At 48.1% G+C, this 16,540-nt stretch overlaps 2 protein-coding genes across 3 annotated transcripts; both read right to left on the reverse strand.

Moving 5' to 3' along the window:
* Positions 1–3,972: 3,972 nt before the first annotated feature.
* Positions 3,973–5,168, reverse strand: LOC112894999. Its single transcript, XM_025962857.1, has 2 exons — positions 4,148–5,168; positions 3,973–4,032 (listed from the first exon to the last, which is right to left on the reverse strand). The coding sequence occupies exons 1-2, from the start codon at positions 4,663–4,665 to the stop codon at positions 4,008–4,010; spliced, it is 543 nt and encodes a 180-aa protein (XP_025818642.1). The 5' UTR covers positions 4,666–5,168; the 3' UTR covers positions 3,973–4,007.
* A 7,874-nt stretch (positions 5,169–13,042) lies between these two features.
* LOC112891466 (protein DELETION OF SUV3 SUPPRESSOR 1(I)-like) lies at positions 13,043–15,179 on the reverse strand. Of its 2 annotated transcripts, none has more exons than XM_025958347.1 (3): positions 15,022–15,179; positions 14,808–14,937; positions 13,043–13,448 (listed from the first exon to the last, which is right to left on the reverse strand). In XM_025958347.1, the coding sequence occupies exons 2-3, from the start codon at positions 14,899–14,901 to the stop codon at positions 13,318–13,320; spliced, it is 225 nt and encodes a 74-aa protein (XP_025814132.1). In that variant the 5' UTR covers positions 14,902–14,937; positions 15,022–15,179; the 3' UTR covers positions 13,043–13,317. The 2 variants fall into 2 exon arrangements, with proteins under 2 accessions (XP_025814132.1, XP_025814133.1); XM_025958348.1 differs by having other exon boundaries at positions 15,013–15,115.
* Between the last annotated feature and the right edge of the window lie 1,361 nt (positions 15,180–16,540).

Below are 16,540 nucleotides of genomic sequence, written 5' to 3' on the forward strand. Positions count from 1 at the left end.
TGTGCCTTAATGTGCCTCAGATTCAACGAACCTGGACGTCACGAATGGCAGTTAATGTGCCTCAGGTTCAACGAACCTGGACGTCGTAAAGAGCCTTCAATGTCTGGTCATTAGTATCGACATTAACACTCTGTTTTAATGCTCTTTACTGCAAAAACGTTCTCATCTCAGCACATCACGCCGCACCGCACCGCACGTCACGTCCGGCCGCGCACGCGCACCGCACCGCACCGCCCGCCCGCCCGGCCGGCCGCGCCGCGCCGCGCCGCGCCTCGCCTCGGCCACGGCCACGGCCACGGCCACGGCCCGGCTTGGCGAGGCGAGCGAGCGCGCGCGCGCGTGTGGTTCACCGTCCTCCTCTTACCGGCTTCTCAAGTGGTGTACACGAAGTCCACCTTTTAAGTCGGTTGAGATCATCCTCAATTCCCGGTACGGAATTAAGCATTGATTCCCTAGCATTAATAGTAGGCTTTAAATTCTTTTAATTGCAATAGAATGAATGGGCCAAGCCCATTATTCCAACAATCCCCACCAAGAAATTCAAGCCGCACTAGAAATGCCCTCATTCCCTCATTGATATACCAGTATTCGACAGAGACTGTTAAGTTGAACTTCCATCTAGGACAAAGGCTACACTTATTCACAACTGTGCAATGGACTATGCCTTGAATTGCCAGTTTTGTGCAAACAAGTTTGACCAGAGCCCTACACTGGTACTAGGCTGCAAGAGCATCCCCGCGGTTTGGAGCTTATAAGTCATACTCCAGGCCCTTCTTGAGTTTTTAGAGAATACCCAGTTCTCATAGACCATGACCAGTGGTCAAACTCATATAGGTGTGTTCTTTTCAGATGTTCTGTAGGACAACATCTTTGTTTCTAGAAAACAACTCATTTGTTTTAAAGAAACCACCTGGAACACATTAAGGTATAGACCAACCTGCCATACAGATTAGAAGAGAAATGCACCTTATACACGGAATGAGCCCTTTTCACAAAGGTTCTCTTCTCACCGTCAGACTTTAGTTTGTTTCACCATCCTAATTCACGGGATCTCCGATCACATAGGACAGGTTTCCACTATAGAATGACTCACGTGGATCTCAAGCCCAATTCCATAGATGCATTGTCTATCACATTTCGTGAAAGACCCTTTGTAAACTGATCTGCCAGATTTTTAGCCGTCTGAACATAGTCCAGGGCTATAACTCCGGAGTTTCTCAATTTTCTGACAGATTTCAACCGCCTTTTCACATGTCTAGATGACTTCATGTTATCCTTTGAACTGTTCACCTTGACAATTACCGTTTGATTGTCACAGTTCATTAGAATTGCCGGTAATGGTTTTTCAACTATCGGCAAGTCCATAAGGAGCTCACGAAGCCACTCAGCCTCAACAGTGGCGGTATCTAACGCTGTGAGTTCTGCTTCCATAGTTGACCTCGTTAAGATGGTCTGCTTGCAAGACTTCCAGGAAACAGCTCCACCACCAAGTGTAAACACATATCCACTTGTGGCCTTTATCTCATCAGCATCAGAGATCCAATTTGAATCACTATACCCTTCTAGTACCCTTGGGTATCCGGTGTAGTGAATTCCATAGTTCATTGTCCCCTTCAGATAGCGCATTACTCTTTCAAGAGCCTTCCAATGATCATCTCCCGGGTTTGAAACAAACCGGCTCAGTTTGCTTACAGCAAAAGAGATGTCAGGTCTTGTAGCGCTCGCTAAATACATTAATGAACCAATGATCTGAGAGTATCTCAGCTGATCTCGCATTATCCTTTTGTTCTTTCTAAGAATTAAACTGGCATCATATGGTGTTGAGACAGGTTTATAGTCGCTATAACCAAAGCGACTTAACACCTTCTCCACATAGTGAGACTGTGTAAGAATCACCCCACCATTGATCTCTTTTACCAGTTTTATATTAAGGATAACATCAGCTTCTCCCAGATCCTTCATCTCAAAATTTTGAGATAAAAACTCTTTGACTTCCTTAATCACATTAAGGCTAGTGCCAAAGATCAGTATGTCATCCACATACAAGCACAAAATCACTCCTTCAGCCCCACCATAGCGATAGTACACACATCTGTCAGCTTCGTTCACAACAAAGCCGGCAGAGGTCAAAGTTCTATCAAACTTTTCATGCCACTGCTTAGGCGCTTGCTTGAGACCATATAAAGATTTTAACAACTTACAAACCATTCCTTCTTGACCCTTTGATACAAACCCATCCGGCTGATCCATATAGATCTTCTCTTCTAACTCTCCATTGAGGAAAGCCGTCTTAACGTCCATCTGATGAACGAGAAGACCAAAAGAGGCTGCCAGGGAAAGTAACACTCGAATTGTGGTCAATCGGGCAACTGGTGAATAAGTGTCAAAGAAATCTTCTCCTTCTTTTTGGGTATAACCCTTGGCCACAAGCCTAGCCTTGTACTTTTCAATAGTACCATCTGGCCTAAGCTTTTTCTTGAACACCCACTTGCATCCAACCGGTTTACATCCATAAGGACGTTCAACAACCTCCCAGGTTCCATTAGACATAATAGAATCCATCTCACTCCTTACTGCTTCCTTCCAATAGTCAGCATCAGGAGATGAATATGCCTCTTCAATGGTTCTGGGTGTATCATCTATGAGGTATACAATGAAATCATCACCAAAAGACTTTACAGTCCTTTGTCTCTTGCTCTTTCTCGGAGCATCATTGTTCTCCTCCTCAAGATTTTCTACAAGTGTATGTTCATTGTGTTCTATCGGCTCAGCAGAGCTATCATCCTCGATGAACTCTTGCCTAGATGAACTTGTTTCATCTCTCATGGGAAAAATGTTTTCAAAAAATGTAGCATCTCTGGACTCCATTATAGTACCAACATACATGTCAGGTACTCCAGATTTCACTATTAAAAATCTATATCCAACGCTGTGAATAGCATAACCTAGAAAGATACAATCCACAGTTTTAGGTCCAAGCTTACGTTTCTTGGTTATTGGCACACTCACTTTTGCCAAACAACCCCATGTACGTAAGTATGACAGTGTTGGCCTTTTCTTCTCCCATTCTTCGAATGGAGTTATCTCTTTATTCTTTGTAGGAACACGGTTTAGGACATGACATGCAGTCAATATAGCCTCACCCCACCATTCCTTGGAAAGTCCCGCTGTATCTAACATGGCGTTAACCAAATCCGTTAGAGTGCGGTTCTTTCTTTCGGCAACCCCATTTGACTGAGGTGAATAGGGAGGTGTCCTCTCATGAATAATACCATGTTCCTCGCAGAATAAAGTAAATAAATTTGAGAAATACTCGCCACCACGATCTGACCTAACTCTTTTGATCTTTCTCTCAAGTTGGTTTTCTACTTCAGCTTTATAGACTTTAAAGTAGTGTAAAGCTTCATCTTTTGACTTCAACAAATAGATGTAACAAAATCTAGTACTATCATCAATCAAAGTCATGAAATATTTTTTACCACCTTTTGTCAACACTCCATTCATTTCGCACAAATCGGAATGAATTAATTCTAAGGGTGCCAAGCTCCTTGCCTCCGCGGTATTATGAGGCTTACGAGTTTGTTTTGATTCAACACATACATGGCACTTAGAATTTTTGACAAAAGTAAACTTTGGAATTAAGCTCAAATTAGCTAAGCGCATCATACAACCAAAATTAACGTGACAAAGCCTCGAATGCCAAACATTTGTTTCATCAACGTTAATAACATTGTACGCAACTTTATTACAAACATCTGACAAAGAAAGACGGAACAAGCCTCCACTTTCATAACCTTTTCCAACAAAAGTACCAAACTTAGACAAGATACATTTATTGGACTCAAAGACTAATTTGAAACCATCTCTACACAGTAGAGAGCCGCTGACTAGATTCTTCTTGATGGTGGGGACATGCTGCACGTTCTTCAGCTGCACGGTCTTCCCCGAAGTAAACTTCAGATTTACCGTACCAACACCAAGAACACGCGCATGCGATCCGTTCCCCATCAGCAAGGAGGAAGTCCCGCCGGTCTGGTAAGAAGAGAACAAAGAAGCATCAGCACAAACATGAATATTAGCACCAGTGTCAACCCACCACTCGGGTGAACCAAAGACTGAAAGAACAGTAGGTAATAAATTACCGTACCCCGATGTTCCTCCAGGCTCGCTAATAACCATGTTGGCGGAGTCGTTGCCTTTGCGGTTCGGACACTTTGCAGCAAAGTGATCCGTACTACCGCACACATAGCAAGCTCCCGTCTTCTTCTTCTTCTTAAAAGTGGTTGTCTTCTTAGTCTTTGGTTGGTTCTGCGGTGGCTTTTTCTTGTTCTTGTGGGAGTTGTTCTTCTGAACAAGATTGGCACTTGAAGCACCAACAACTCCTTTCCCACGTATGTCCTTTGCTCTCGCCTTCTCCTCAACATCAAGAGTCCCTATGAGTCCATCTATTGTGAACTCCTGTCTCTTGTGTTTTAGAGAAGTAGCAAAGTCCCTCCAAGAAGGTGGCAGCTTAGAGATTATACCTCCGGCCACAAACTTATTGGGTAACACACATGGGGACTCTTTGCTGCAATTTTTGAGATCTTTTGCCAGAGTATGTATTTCATGAGCCTGTTCCACTACAGAACGGTCTTCGACCATCCTGTACTCAAGGAACTGCTCCATGATATACAACTCACTCCCGGCGTCAGATACTCCATATTGAGCCTCAAGAGCATCCCACAATGCTTTGCCAGTTGGCAGCCGGATATAAGAATCCACCAGGTTATCACCGAGAACACTAATGATCAAGCCTCGAAAGAGGATATCAGCCTCATTGAACGCACTCTCTTCCTCTGGAGAGAATTATTCAGGCTTACCCTCTTTCACATGGATCACTCTCGATAGTGTTAACCATAGTATAAGCCGCTCTTGCCAACGTTTGTAATTTGAACCATCAAATGGTGGTGGTTTGATTGATGCAGCAAAGCTAGATACCGAAAGCCTATTAACAAAATTAGGTTTTTGGATTGTTAGAAATCTAGGCAATTTTCGGTATATTTTAATTCCAAATATTAATATCAATTTCATGATATAAATGAGTGATAAGGTGTGTACAATATATGTGCACGTGTTCATGTTATTCTCATTAATAAGCATGAACAAAGAATTAAACCAGAGTAGGTTTAGTAAGTACCCCAAGGCGGGACCAGTGCCGGAGGCACCGGTTGCGCCGTTACCAGCTGGAATAGACATGCTATTCGACTGGCCTTGCTTGAAGTAGCCGAACTAAGTCGATGCAGGAAGGTGTTCGCAGTGCAGTCCCACGAACGGTTACGCCGGGAAGTAGACGAAGTAGTCGTTCGCACGAGCGGTTACGCCGGGAAGTAGACGAAGTAGTCGTTCGCACGAGCGGTTGCGCCGGGAAGTAGACGAAGGAGTCGTTCAGGGAGCGAGCAGTCGCGTCAAGACGCTCCCCAAAAACCTAATTGCCCGCGTCCCGTGCAGGACCTTCAGCGAGCAGAGGTTCCGGAGGCCCTGCTCTCGCTAGACCTGTGCGCGCAGTGCTAGCGGTGGGGAAGGCAGAAAGCAGCTGAGGGAGAAGGGAGAGGTCTCCTGAAGAGGAGTACCTTGAGAATGCTTGAGATGAGTGAGGATGGGAGGAGAGGGTGCTGGCTTATATAGGCTCGAGATGCCTCAGGTTCAACGAACCTGGACGTCACGAATGGCTTTGATGAGCGGCAGTTAATGTGCCTTAATGTGCCTCAGATTCAACGAACCTGGACGTCACGAATGGCAGTTAATGTGCCTCAGGTTCAACGAACCTGGACGTCGTAAAGAGCCTTCAATGTCTGGTCATTAGTATCGACATTAACACTCTGTTTTAATGCTCTTTACTGCAAAAACGTTCTCATCTCAGCACATCACGCCGCACCGCACCGCACCGCACGTCACGTCCGGCCGCGCACGCGCACCGCACCGCACCGCCCGCCCGCCCGGCCGGCCGCGCCGCGCCTCGCCGCACCTCGCCTCGGCCACGGCCACGGCCACGGCCCGGCTCGGCGAGGCGAGCGAGCGCGCGCGCGCGTGTGGTTCACCGTCCTCCTCTTACCGGCTTCTCAAGCGGTGTACACGAAGTCCACCTTTTAAGTCGGTTGAGATCATCCTCAATTCCCGGTACGGAATTAAGCATTGATTCCCTAGCATTAATAGTAGGCTTTAAATTCTTTTAATTGCAATAGAATGAATGGGCCAAGCCCATTATTCCAACAGCACGTACATGCCTTAGCTTGAAACTTGATTGGAACCATGGCGATGCAGTCCGCCAACCAACCCCGATGCCTGCTGGACGTGGACTGCCGGCGGAAGCAAGCACAGGAGGGGTTCTCCCCGTGGCCGCCACGACGCCGTCCGTCTCCGCGCGACCGCCTGCTCGACGGCGCCGCCCTTCTCCAGCGCGGCCACCTGCTTGACGGTGCCGCCGTTCTTTGCGCGACCGTCTGCTCCACTGCCACTACGCTAAAACAGCGAATAGGAGCAAGTAATCTAAGACGAGCAAATAGGAGCCTCTAGCCTCTACCCTCCCCCACCCCGCGCAGCGCCGTACCCGCATTTTTAGCGCGTCTCTCTTTCGGTAATATGAGACGAGCTCCTATAGAGCGCGTCTCGCTTTACTTTACTGTTCTGAGATGCGCCCGCATGGTGAGACAAATGCGAGACGTGCCTTTGGATGGCGCGTCTCAGATTATGTTGAGATCTGAGACGCGTCTTTGAGTGGCGCGTCTCGCATTAGTTCCCACCTCTGAGACAAGCCCCGCCTGGGGAAAGTAATGCGAGACGTGTCTTACTAAGGCGTGTCTCGCAGTTGTCGTACCTGCCCTACAGTACAGTACATTACATTACATTAGTTCCCGGCTCCAAGAGTAACAATACATTACATCTCATATCTCATAATACAAATCATCTCACAGATGCAATTGGTCTAGCTAAATCCAGCAATTATTATTACATCGATATTAATTATTACATGGATATTAAATCAGGCAATGCAGCTTGCTTACTAGCGCTAGCTTGGCTTTCTGATTCCTGCCCCCCGTAATTGTTGGTTATCGTTCTCGTGCCACAGCAGCTTACGTTGGTTGAACATTTGCTGCAGGGGAGGCAGCCGCCGAAGCAGCTAAACAGCTTCGACCAGCTCGGAAATTTCATCTTGGACCAGCTCGGGTTTTGTGAGAAAATAGAAATCGATAGAATCCTACCACTAAAGCAAACAAAGAGAAATTTCGTCCGTGGGTTTTGTTGGTTTGCTGATGCAGATATAGGCAGAATGCGATGATTCCAACAAATACATGTAACAATGGGGGTACCCGATCCTGATGCGCGGGGGATGTTGGTGGTGATGGGCGCTGTGGTCCCCGTGTCGGCACACTCCGGGAGAGCCCGCTGGTGGCGGTCTCGGAGGAGGCGCCGCAGATCTGCCGGTGGTGGCGACCGCCGTGATCTGCACTCCGGGAGCGCGGCGGTCTTGGAGGATGAGCCGCGGACGGTGATGCCGAGCACCGCGGTCTCCGGGATGCTGGGGAGGGGGATTTTGTCGGTGCTCATCGTTCAGTAGTACATCTCGTGACTATTTCTTTTCTTAAATAGCAGGAGGGGACTAAAGCGAGACGCGTGCCACAAATGAGAGATGCGTGTTTGGGTGGCACGTCTCAGATCATGTTGAGATCTGAGACGCGCCTTTGGGTGGCGCGTCTCGCATTAGTTCCCACATTCGCCTCCGCCTTCTTGGAACTTTAGGCCAATTTTCACACCCGCGCCATCCCCGTGCTCTTCTCCCCGCCGCCGCCATCCTCTCGCGCTGCCCGCGAGTGCCACCGTCATCGAGCCTTCCCGAGCCGTCGCCGTCGTCCCCGGCCCCGCGGCGCCGCCCCAAGCCACTGTCGCCCGCAGCGCCGTCCCGAGCCACCGTCGCTCGCAGCACCGCCCCGAGCCCTTCCCCGATCTCCCCGGCCCCGCGGTGTCGTCCACTGCCGTCGTCCTTGCCCTAGTTTGGTAATGAGAGTTTTCCTTTTCCTTTTCATCCATGTCAGCTAGATCACCTGTATTTGAATTAGGTATTATATATATTTGAATTAGGTATTATATATATTTGAAGAGCAGAAAAGAGTATAGTTAGTGTAAGGAAAGACCCTATAAGTTCAGACAATATGCTACATTCTATGATATCCTATTCAATCCCCTGGTTAGCATGCGATGCTCGTCGTGCTAATAAATCCTCTCTTCTTAAAGCCCAAGTAGGACAAAGAAATGCAAGTAAATACCCTCGATTCAAGTCCAGTGCTGATAAAATCCTGCTGTCCAGTTCGGGAAAGCAAGTGATTGATTAGTTCCATTGGTCTATTGGCTTCAGCTTCGAGTCTACCTCATTTCTATCAAAATGATCTGGTGTCTATGTCCATGCCTGATGTTGGTAAATCGTATATCTATTGCAAATGAGCTTTTCGGAAGGGACAGCTTGTAACCCATGACTTACTACTGCTGTTTAACTTGGTAATATTCATCCTTGTAGCATTCTTTCAGAATTTGTGCACGCTGCTGTTCCCGATGGAAAAGTTGTAGATGCTATGATTTCAGTTTTCCTTTTCCTAGTATGATGTGAGCAATGGAAAGAGTTTTACTTCTCTTCCTCCAATCAACTAATGTAATGAGAGAGATGGATGGCTCTTCCTCTATGGTTGTATCTGATTTTCTTTTTTCTTTCTCGTGTAGCACGATGTCCAGTGGTGAGGACCGTGTGCAGCAAGCTGCAGGCGGTGAGGACCGTGTGCAGCAACCTACAGACGACAGAGCAGCTGCAGAACGGCCGTCACGATCGCAGTCAGGAGCTAGCACGTCTCGTGCTGGCAGAAAGAAAAGGTTACGGACAACGTGGCCATCAGATGTGAAAAGTTGTGGCCGGGTCAATTCTGAGGCAGCACCCGAAGACCCGTCAGTCAAAGTGAGATTAGGATGGGTTTGTGGCCTTGCTGCCCGGCAAAGGGTGCCACTCACCTTCGAATATTTCGATGACTTGTCTTGGGACGACAAAAAGAATATCTTCGCAAACGATATTCAACCCTATGTTGAATATCCAAGAGAGTTGCACGATAAGGCTATGAAGCATGCTATGAAGATCATCTCTAAAGCCTGGAAGAGCTACAAGAACAAGTAAAGTATTGTCACTTACTATTGTCATTTACTGTCATTTTTTTATTATCTACTGTAACTTATGCAGATTTATTGTTTTGTTGTGCGGGCTTTTAAAGTGTTGAAAGCAGAACGAGAACCCTTTCGATAAGTATGGGGATTTGACAGCAGAAGCCTGGGAGGAGGTTGTTCAAAAGTGGAATACTCACGAGTTCCAACAGTCAAGTGGGTATTATCGGTGGCTCTGAGCGTAGAATGAGCTTGACCACCACCTTGGCTCAATGGGATATGCTGGAAAGCAACGTAAGTGGGAGCAGGAGGATGAGATGCTGGCAGAGAGGGGCATTGAGAATCCCTATGACTCGTTTGAGGGACGGCTGGCACCATTTATGCATGCTAGGTCAAGGCTCACGGAGGATGGCAGTATCAGTTTCTACAGCACGAGCGCTGAGGAAGTTGCTCAAAGGGCTTTGTTGGAGAGCAGCCAAGGTTCAAATGAAGGAGAGAGGGAGTTTGATGCGCTCACCAGGGCTTTGGGAATCCGTGAGCAACGGGTTCGTATCCGTGGTGTTTCCAGTCAGTTGACCTGGAAGGAGGGGTTCCCTGAACACAAAGGCAGCTACCGGAAGCGGACTCGAGTCTCCTCATCAAAGGTTGACATAGAGGAGATCAAAAGGGACTGAAGATGGAGATGTTTGGAGAGCTGAAGTCCATCTTCGATTCTCAGGGTTTGTCATTCCCTGATTTGCTGGGGATGAGGATGACTGAAGAGCGAAGGAGCAGCTTCACTTGTACTGTAGTGGGTGCTTCTCAGAGTAGAGGGACAGAGAGGCCATCAGTGCCTACATCAGTGGAGCCGGATACGATAGATGGCTTGGCTCGTCTGACCCGATGCAGTCTTCTCGTGCAGGTCGGAGGATCATCTCGATTGGAGGTCGGGAAAGGGCTTGTGTATCCCGGTGTGTCCCAGCTTGACGATGTCCAGGTCAGTGCATTGGTCTTTGCCTCTCTTTTCTTTTCTCCTGTTTCTTTGTTTTTTTCTTTTGGTTTGTCCAACTTGCTTGAGATTTAAAGGCTTTGTTGTTGTTGTTGTTGCAGGTCAGTGCTGATTGTGTTGTGGTCAAGATTGACTTACTGCATGAGTTTGCTAAGGATATCAAGCTGGATGTGCCACCAGATGACATGACCACCACTTTGCGGGATGCAGTTGCGAGAAGGGTTCAGTGGCGGAGAGCTAGTATTGATATTGATCCAGCAGATGCAGATTCAGTACGGACCACTGAACCTCAGCCACAGAGTCCTCCGTTGCAACCGACGTTTTCTGAGCCACGGCCACAGCTGCCGGATCCATGGGAAGCGTTTCCGGATCCGCATCCTCCTGTCCCTACTCAGCCTCAGATTACCCCCCCTCTACCTGTTCCGACAGAGCCAGCTACTGCTCCCAGGAAGCCAAGCAAGGCTAATCCTGTGAGGAAGAAGCAGAATAGGCCGATGCAGAGGAAGAATGACATCTCAGAGGGTAAGAAAAAGGTGGAGGAGATAAAAAAAAAACCGGTTCCATTACATTACACTTCTGAGAATCCAAAGTATAGGGTTGGAAAGGCCTTGCTTAGTTCCTCTGAGCTTCGGAGAGCAGGTCAATATTGTATGGACCTGCACAACTACTGCATACAAAATGCCGATAAACTCCAGGATATCATAGTGACATACAAAGAGCGGCACTTTCTGCAGCTTGAGGGCACTGAAGGCATCTTTACTGTTGCCTTCTCCAATTTGTTCGACCTTTTCAACCTTGACGCTTTGGATCTTTCTCTTGTTCGGTGCTTTGCATCGTAAGTCGATTAAGACTTGTTTCCATTTCAATGCATTTGATATACGATCAACAATTTAGCACGTTTCTATTTAAATGCACATGGATCGTGTAGGCACATGCAACAAGAGACAAGGCGTCGAACTGGAAAGAAGTGTGGGTACATTGACCCACAGATGATGATGGTGACACTAATGACTTTAGATAGAGATGGCTTGGTCAGGTACGCACATGCAACAGTTAAACTTGTTTTCATTTCAACTTGTAGCCACATGTAGTCACTTGTTTCCATTTAACACATGTAACCGCTTGTTTCCATTTCAACTTGGTCAAGTACATGGTGAAATGCATGCGAGAACATGCTGACAAGAAGCACATTGTGGTACCATACAACCCAGGCAACCATTGGCTTACACTCGTCATCAATGTCAAGAGCAAGAAAGTCTTTTACCTTGACTCAAGAATTCCATCAGATAAGTGGGGAAAGCCAAAGATACGTGATTATTCTCTAGTCATCTTAATCCTTGACGAGTAGTTTGTTGTTTGCGTTAGATTTTTATCGTTTGCCCATTTCACAATCATTTTTAATATAACATCCGGATGTCTGTGTTTAGGTCTCTTGACAGGCATCTTAGGGCCGCAGAAGAATACAAAGAGCAACGTCGAGTTGCGTTTACAGATCACACCGCGTGGACGGTAACTAATATAACTAAATCGCTTAACTATTACGATGTTTTCTTGGTTCTAAGTGTCGCAAAATGCTAATTTCTATCTATCTTTGACATGTAGTGCACACAGCAACCCTCAGGTAACGCATGTGGGTTCTATATTTGCAACAACATGCTTCTAGTTGCAGCGGTACCGGATTTCACGGTAAGAATTCTCACGTGTTCTAATTAAGTATATCTGTCTTCATCTTGTATTATAACTGCTTGTAATTATTTTTCGAAGGACGAAGATGATTATTTCAATTATACGACGATTGATAATGTGAAGGATATCCGAGAGAGGCTAGCGGGGTTCCTCACGATTGAGGTGATCAACCCAAAGGGGGAGTTCCATTTCTCACAGCACGGCAGGCGAAATTGAGCTAGATTGAGACTTGCTTTGCTTTTCTTCAATTGTTCTTGTCGATGATTGTTGTTTTGAGTTAGGTTGAGCCTTATTTTGAGTTTTGGACGAGGCTAATTGCTTTGGACGATTGTACATGTGTTATATAATACTATCTTTGCTTGTGTGTCTCGTACTGTGTGAATTGTATGGATGCGTGCGATGATTGCGGTGAATTCTGTGAATTGAAATCTTTTGCGGATATTTGATTGCGGCTACCAAATTCTGGCTAGTTCCAGGATGCAGCTGGGAAGAAAAAAAGGCCCCTGTTGGGGGTAGACTAATGTGAGACGCGCCTTACTTAAAGCGCGTCACGCAATTGGCTCCCAAGGAAGCCTGTGTGAAGCAAAATGCGAGATGCGTGCGTCTCTCATTTGCGTAATCTGAAACACGCAGGAGGCGCGTCTCATATTACTTTATAATCTGAGACGCGATAATGGAGGAGCCAACCCCTGCTCGTCTCGCATTTTGCTTAGGTCGCGTCTTAGATTAGAGATGCTTCTCTTCTTCTGATTCGACTAGATCCGAGCAATTGAACTGGTGCTGAAGCAATATCACCAGGAAGGAGCTCGAATTATCTGAGGATGGCGAGCTCGAGCGAGCGCTCTGTTGGGAAAGACTGCATCGCCATCACGTCGCTGCATCGCTGTGGAAGCAAAGCAACAGAGCCTCCAAAATGTCTCGACAAGACAAGGCATCAAATCGCAAGACTCCACGAGAGAGAAAGAAAAACCGCAACAATTGTTAGAGCAGCACAATTCAAAACCCCAACAACTGTTAGAGCAGCACAATTCAAAACCACAACAACTGTTAGAGCAACACAATTCTTGCACCACTGCTGGGCTCTTGCACCACTGCTGGGCTCCTGGTAGTGTTTCATATGGCGGGTTGATCACAGATTGGAAGTCAGAGATCAGGAATTTTTTTGAAAGGAATTGTACAAACGAACAGCGTATATAGCCATATGTAACATAAAATTCTCATCGCTGCCTTTTAAGCAAGTTTCATCAGTTACCTAGTAGACGGAAACAGGGAAATGATCCATTAAAAGCAAATGGAACGACTACATCAGTGACCATGCCAAGAAGGACGAGAACGGAACAACACTAGCAGTTTCCCAACCGTCATCACCGTACACCAGTTCCTACCTGACAATAATGGATACAAGGTTGCATACGCCAACTAGTTCTTAGACACCACTCTCCAACTCAATACAAGGCTGCATACGCTGGCTAGTTCTTGGGCGCATTGCTCTCCAGCTCCTTCCTCAACTGCAGCGAGAAGTCATCGTTGACATCGTCGTCATCCCAGTCATCCTCCCATTGCTGAAGTGCTTCATTGCCTTCTTCCTTGTCGTCCCACTCTGTAATTCAGTAGTGTCAGCCTGACATTAAGTAATAACACAAGCACACATTGTTTGAATCTATAATGGATTTGAACTGAACATATAAATTAGCCCTGTGTTCAAATTCTTCCAAAAATCAGATCACGACACAACCAAAACCAAGGGGGCATGCTATATGTTTTTTTCTCGAAGATGCTATATGTAACTTGATTCAGAAACGAATATAAGAGAAACTAAACAAACAGTATGTTTATCCAAACGAGCCATGATATAGCATCGCGAAGTTGTTAAACTGGAAACACCATCTGCAGATAAACTTTAACATCAATCACGCTTTCCAAAATAAAGAAAACATAAATAGATCTATGACTCGTTCTTTTCAACTTGATCTGGCATGTAGCAATGTACAAATGATCTAAATAGAATAAGGGATCAGTCCTCAACACAAATTACATAGCAATAGGCTGGATATGTTAATATTCTTCTTCATTGCCTTCCAGGCAATTTCATTGGTTTCAAAATTCATGTACTCCCAGTCAAAAATTAATTGTCATCCAAGAATGTGCTGTGTGTAATCAAACCATTTTAATGTTGACCAATTCCTCTACAAACATTTAGATTGGATGTACGAAAGTGATGAAAATCTGTCTACGAAAATACTTCCACAATAGTAATGTTGTGAGTCTGCCAAGATACTGCCATGGAAACTTTGTACTGAAGGGCTGAATCAGTGCTTTAAATCATGCTTGTGACTGGAGTGACTGACTGATAAGGGAATCTGGTTCCTGATATAGATAAATAAATCACAAATCTTATCAAAAGAAAAAAAAGCTCCCTATCTCGTATACATAAATAAAGCGCAAAATCTTATCAAGAGCCCCTGTTCAAATTGAATCAGCCTGATATCCCAAACATTGTCCTAGCTCAAAGACCTTGGATTGTAAAATGGAATTCCCTAACTAGGCAGAATCAACACAGACAAGAGCAAAGCCTGCCCAACAATGCCCAATTTTGGAGCAGCAGACTAACCACAGATGTTGTTATTTGACAGGAACCACAGAGTCAATCTCTGATTGTTGAACTCAGCAATAGCTCAGTCGCTTCTAGAATCTACAAGATGAACAGCCTTGCCTTCAAGCTCATATGCAACCCAAGCACAAGTAACAGGCAACAATTTCACAACCCATATCGCACAGCCCTGACTCTTCCACCAAAGCACATCAAACCCGAACTGAGCTAATATGCCACGAACCCTAGCCTGCTAGCCAGATCCCACCAACGGGCAACGGCGCCATCTACCAGATCTACTACCAGCGCATCGAGGACTTCGACAGCAATACGAAAAGGGGGGGGGGGGATTCGATGCGGCAACGGTACCTTGGTCGATCTCGAACTCCTCGAACTCGTCGTCGTCCTCGAGCAGGTCCATCTTGGCCTCCTCCGTCACCTCGGGCTTCGCCGGCTCCGCCATCGGGACTCGCAGCACAAGTCCGGCACGAAACGAACCCTGAAGTCGCGGAGAGAATCGACGGGAATTAGAATTAGTTAGTGTGGCGCGCGGCTTACGGAGATCGAGACGAACCAGACGGACCTGGCCTCTTGAAGCGAGCTCGTCGCACGCCGCCTGCCGAATCGGAGAAGGGTGTTTTTTTCCCCTTGCGGAAGAAGAAGAACGGCGGCCGAGCCGGGGCGTTTTGTTATAGAGGTTGTTAAGCAGGGGGCGATCTATAAAACATTATGAGGCAATTGCGTTCGAGAACTCCACGGAATCATGTGTTAGGATATATGATCAGTTGATCATTAGGAGTAGTATAATCACAGATGTTGATTACGGCGGTTGCCTAATCAATGGTCATGATCATATTTGAACAGACATCTCCTCCACCCCTCCACCCCTTCATACATGTATAAATAACAGTGATCAATGAATAAAGAGTGACTTCTTGCCTCACAATTACTACTGTAATTTAGTTTTAAACACGTTATCAGCACTGTTCTCCACGGAGCCACAAGAAACAAAGCGAGTTCCATCTGTAAGTCCTCATATACAGAGAACTCTCCCTTGTTCTTCTCCAATTCATCCTTGGCTTCATCATGAACGGCGGCCATCATCACCTGCGTGATGTTGAAATCCCCGGCCGTCACTTGCTACGCGCTCGCACTGCCCGCCGTCGTCGTCTTGCCCACAGGCTTCGACGAAGTGATGCTCGGGTCACCCTTGACCCAGAGCGACTCCGGCGAACTGGCGGTGACCCGGGTGCGGGCCCTAGCGCCGCACCACCGGCGTCTCCTTCACTGGCCATGGCGGATATCGGTCCTCCACCCTCTGCACCGGCGCCACCGCACCGGCCCCCGCTGACCCGTGGGGAGGGGTGGGCTCGCCCGCCTTCACCGTCGCCTGAACGGGTGGCCGAGCGGTTGCGGGCTTCAGAGACGCAGCAACTGCTCCGCCCCCTCCGCTACTGCCCACGCCATGGGTGGGGGCCGTGCCCAGCCCGGATGGCGGCCGCTCCTCCAGAACCGCCGCCACCTGCAACCGGATCGGGCGACCCCACTGCCGGCGACGACATCCTGCAGCCACCCCCGACGCGCCCTTCTGACGAAGCCGAGCCCTCGGGAACATCCTCTCCGCCGCCCTTGCTCAGCCCCAGCGGCAACCGCATGGTCCGCCGCTTGGCGCACCATCTGTCCCCCCGCCCTCGCCAGCCGGGATCGTGGGCCTCGACAGCACATCCACCCGTGGTGGATGCTGGTCGAGAGCGCTCGCGCTCACCCCCTCGTCGCCGCCTCTGACCGGCCCCCGGGCGGCGCGGCCCCGCCTGGCGCGGCGGCGCTCCACGCGGCGCGGCCCCGCCTGGCGCGGCGGTGCTCCGGGCGGCGCGGCCCCGCCTGGCGCGGCGGCGCCCCACGCGGCGCGGCTCCGGGCGGCGCGGCCCTGCGCGGCGCAGCTCTGCGCGGCGCGGACCTGCGAGGCATGGCCCCGCACAGCGCGGCGGCGCAGCGCGCCACCCCTGGGCGGCGCGACCCCCGGCCGGCACGGCGGCGACTACCCAGCGGCGGAGCGGCGGATCGGCGGATGGTGGCCGCCGGAGTAACCGGTTAGGGTTTCT

Source organism: Panicum hallii, chromosome 5 (assembly GCF_002211085.1).
Source record: "Panicum hallii strain FIL2 chromosome 5, PHallii_v3.1, whole genome shotgun sequence".
NCBI classification, from domain to species: Eukaryota; Viridiplantae; Streptophyta; class Magnoliopsida; order Poales; family Poaceae; genus Panicum; species Panicum hallii.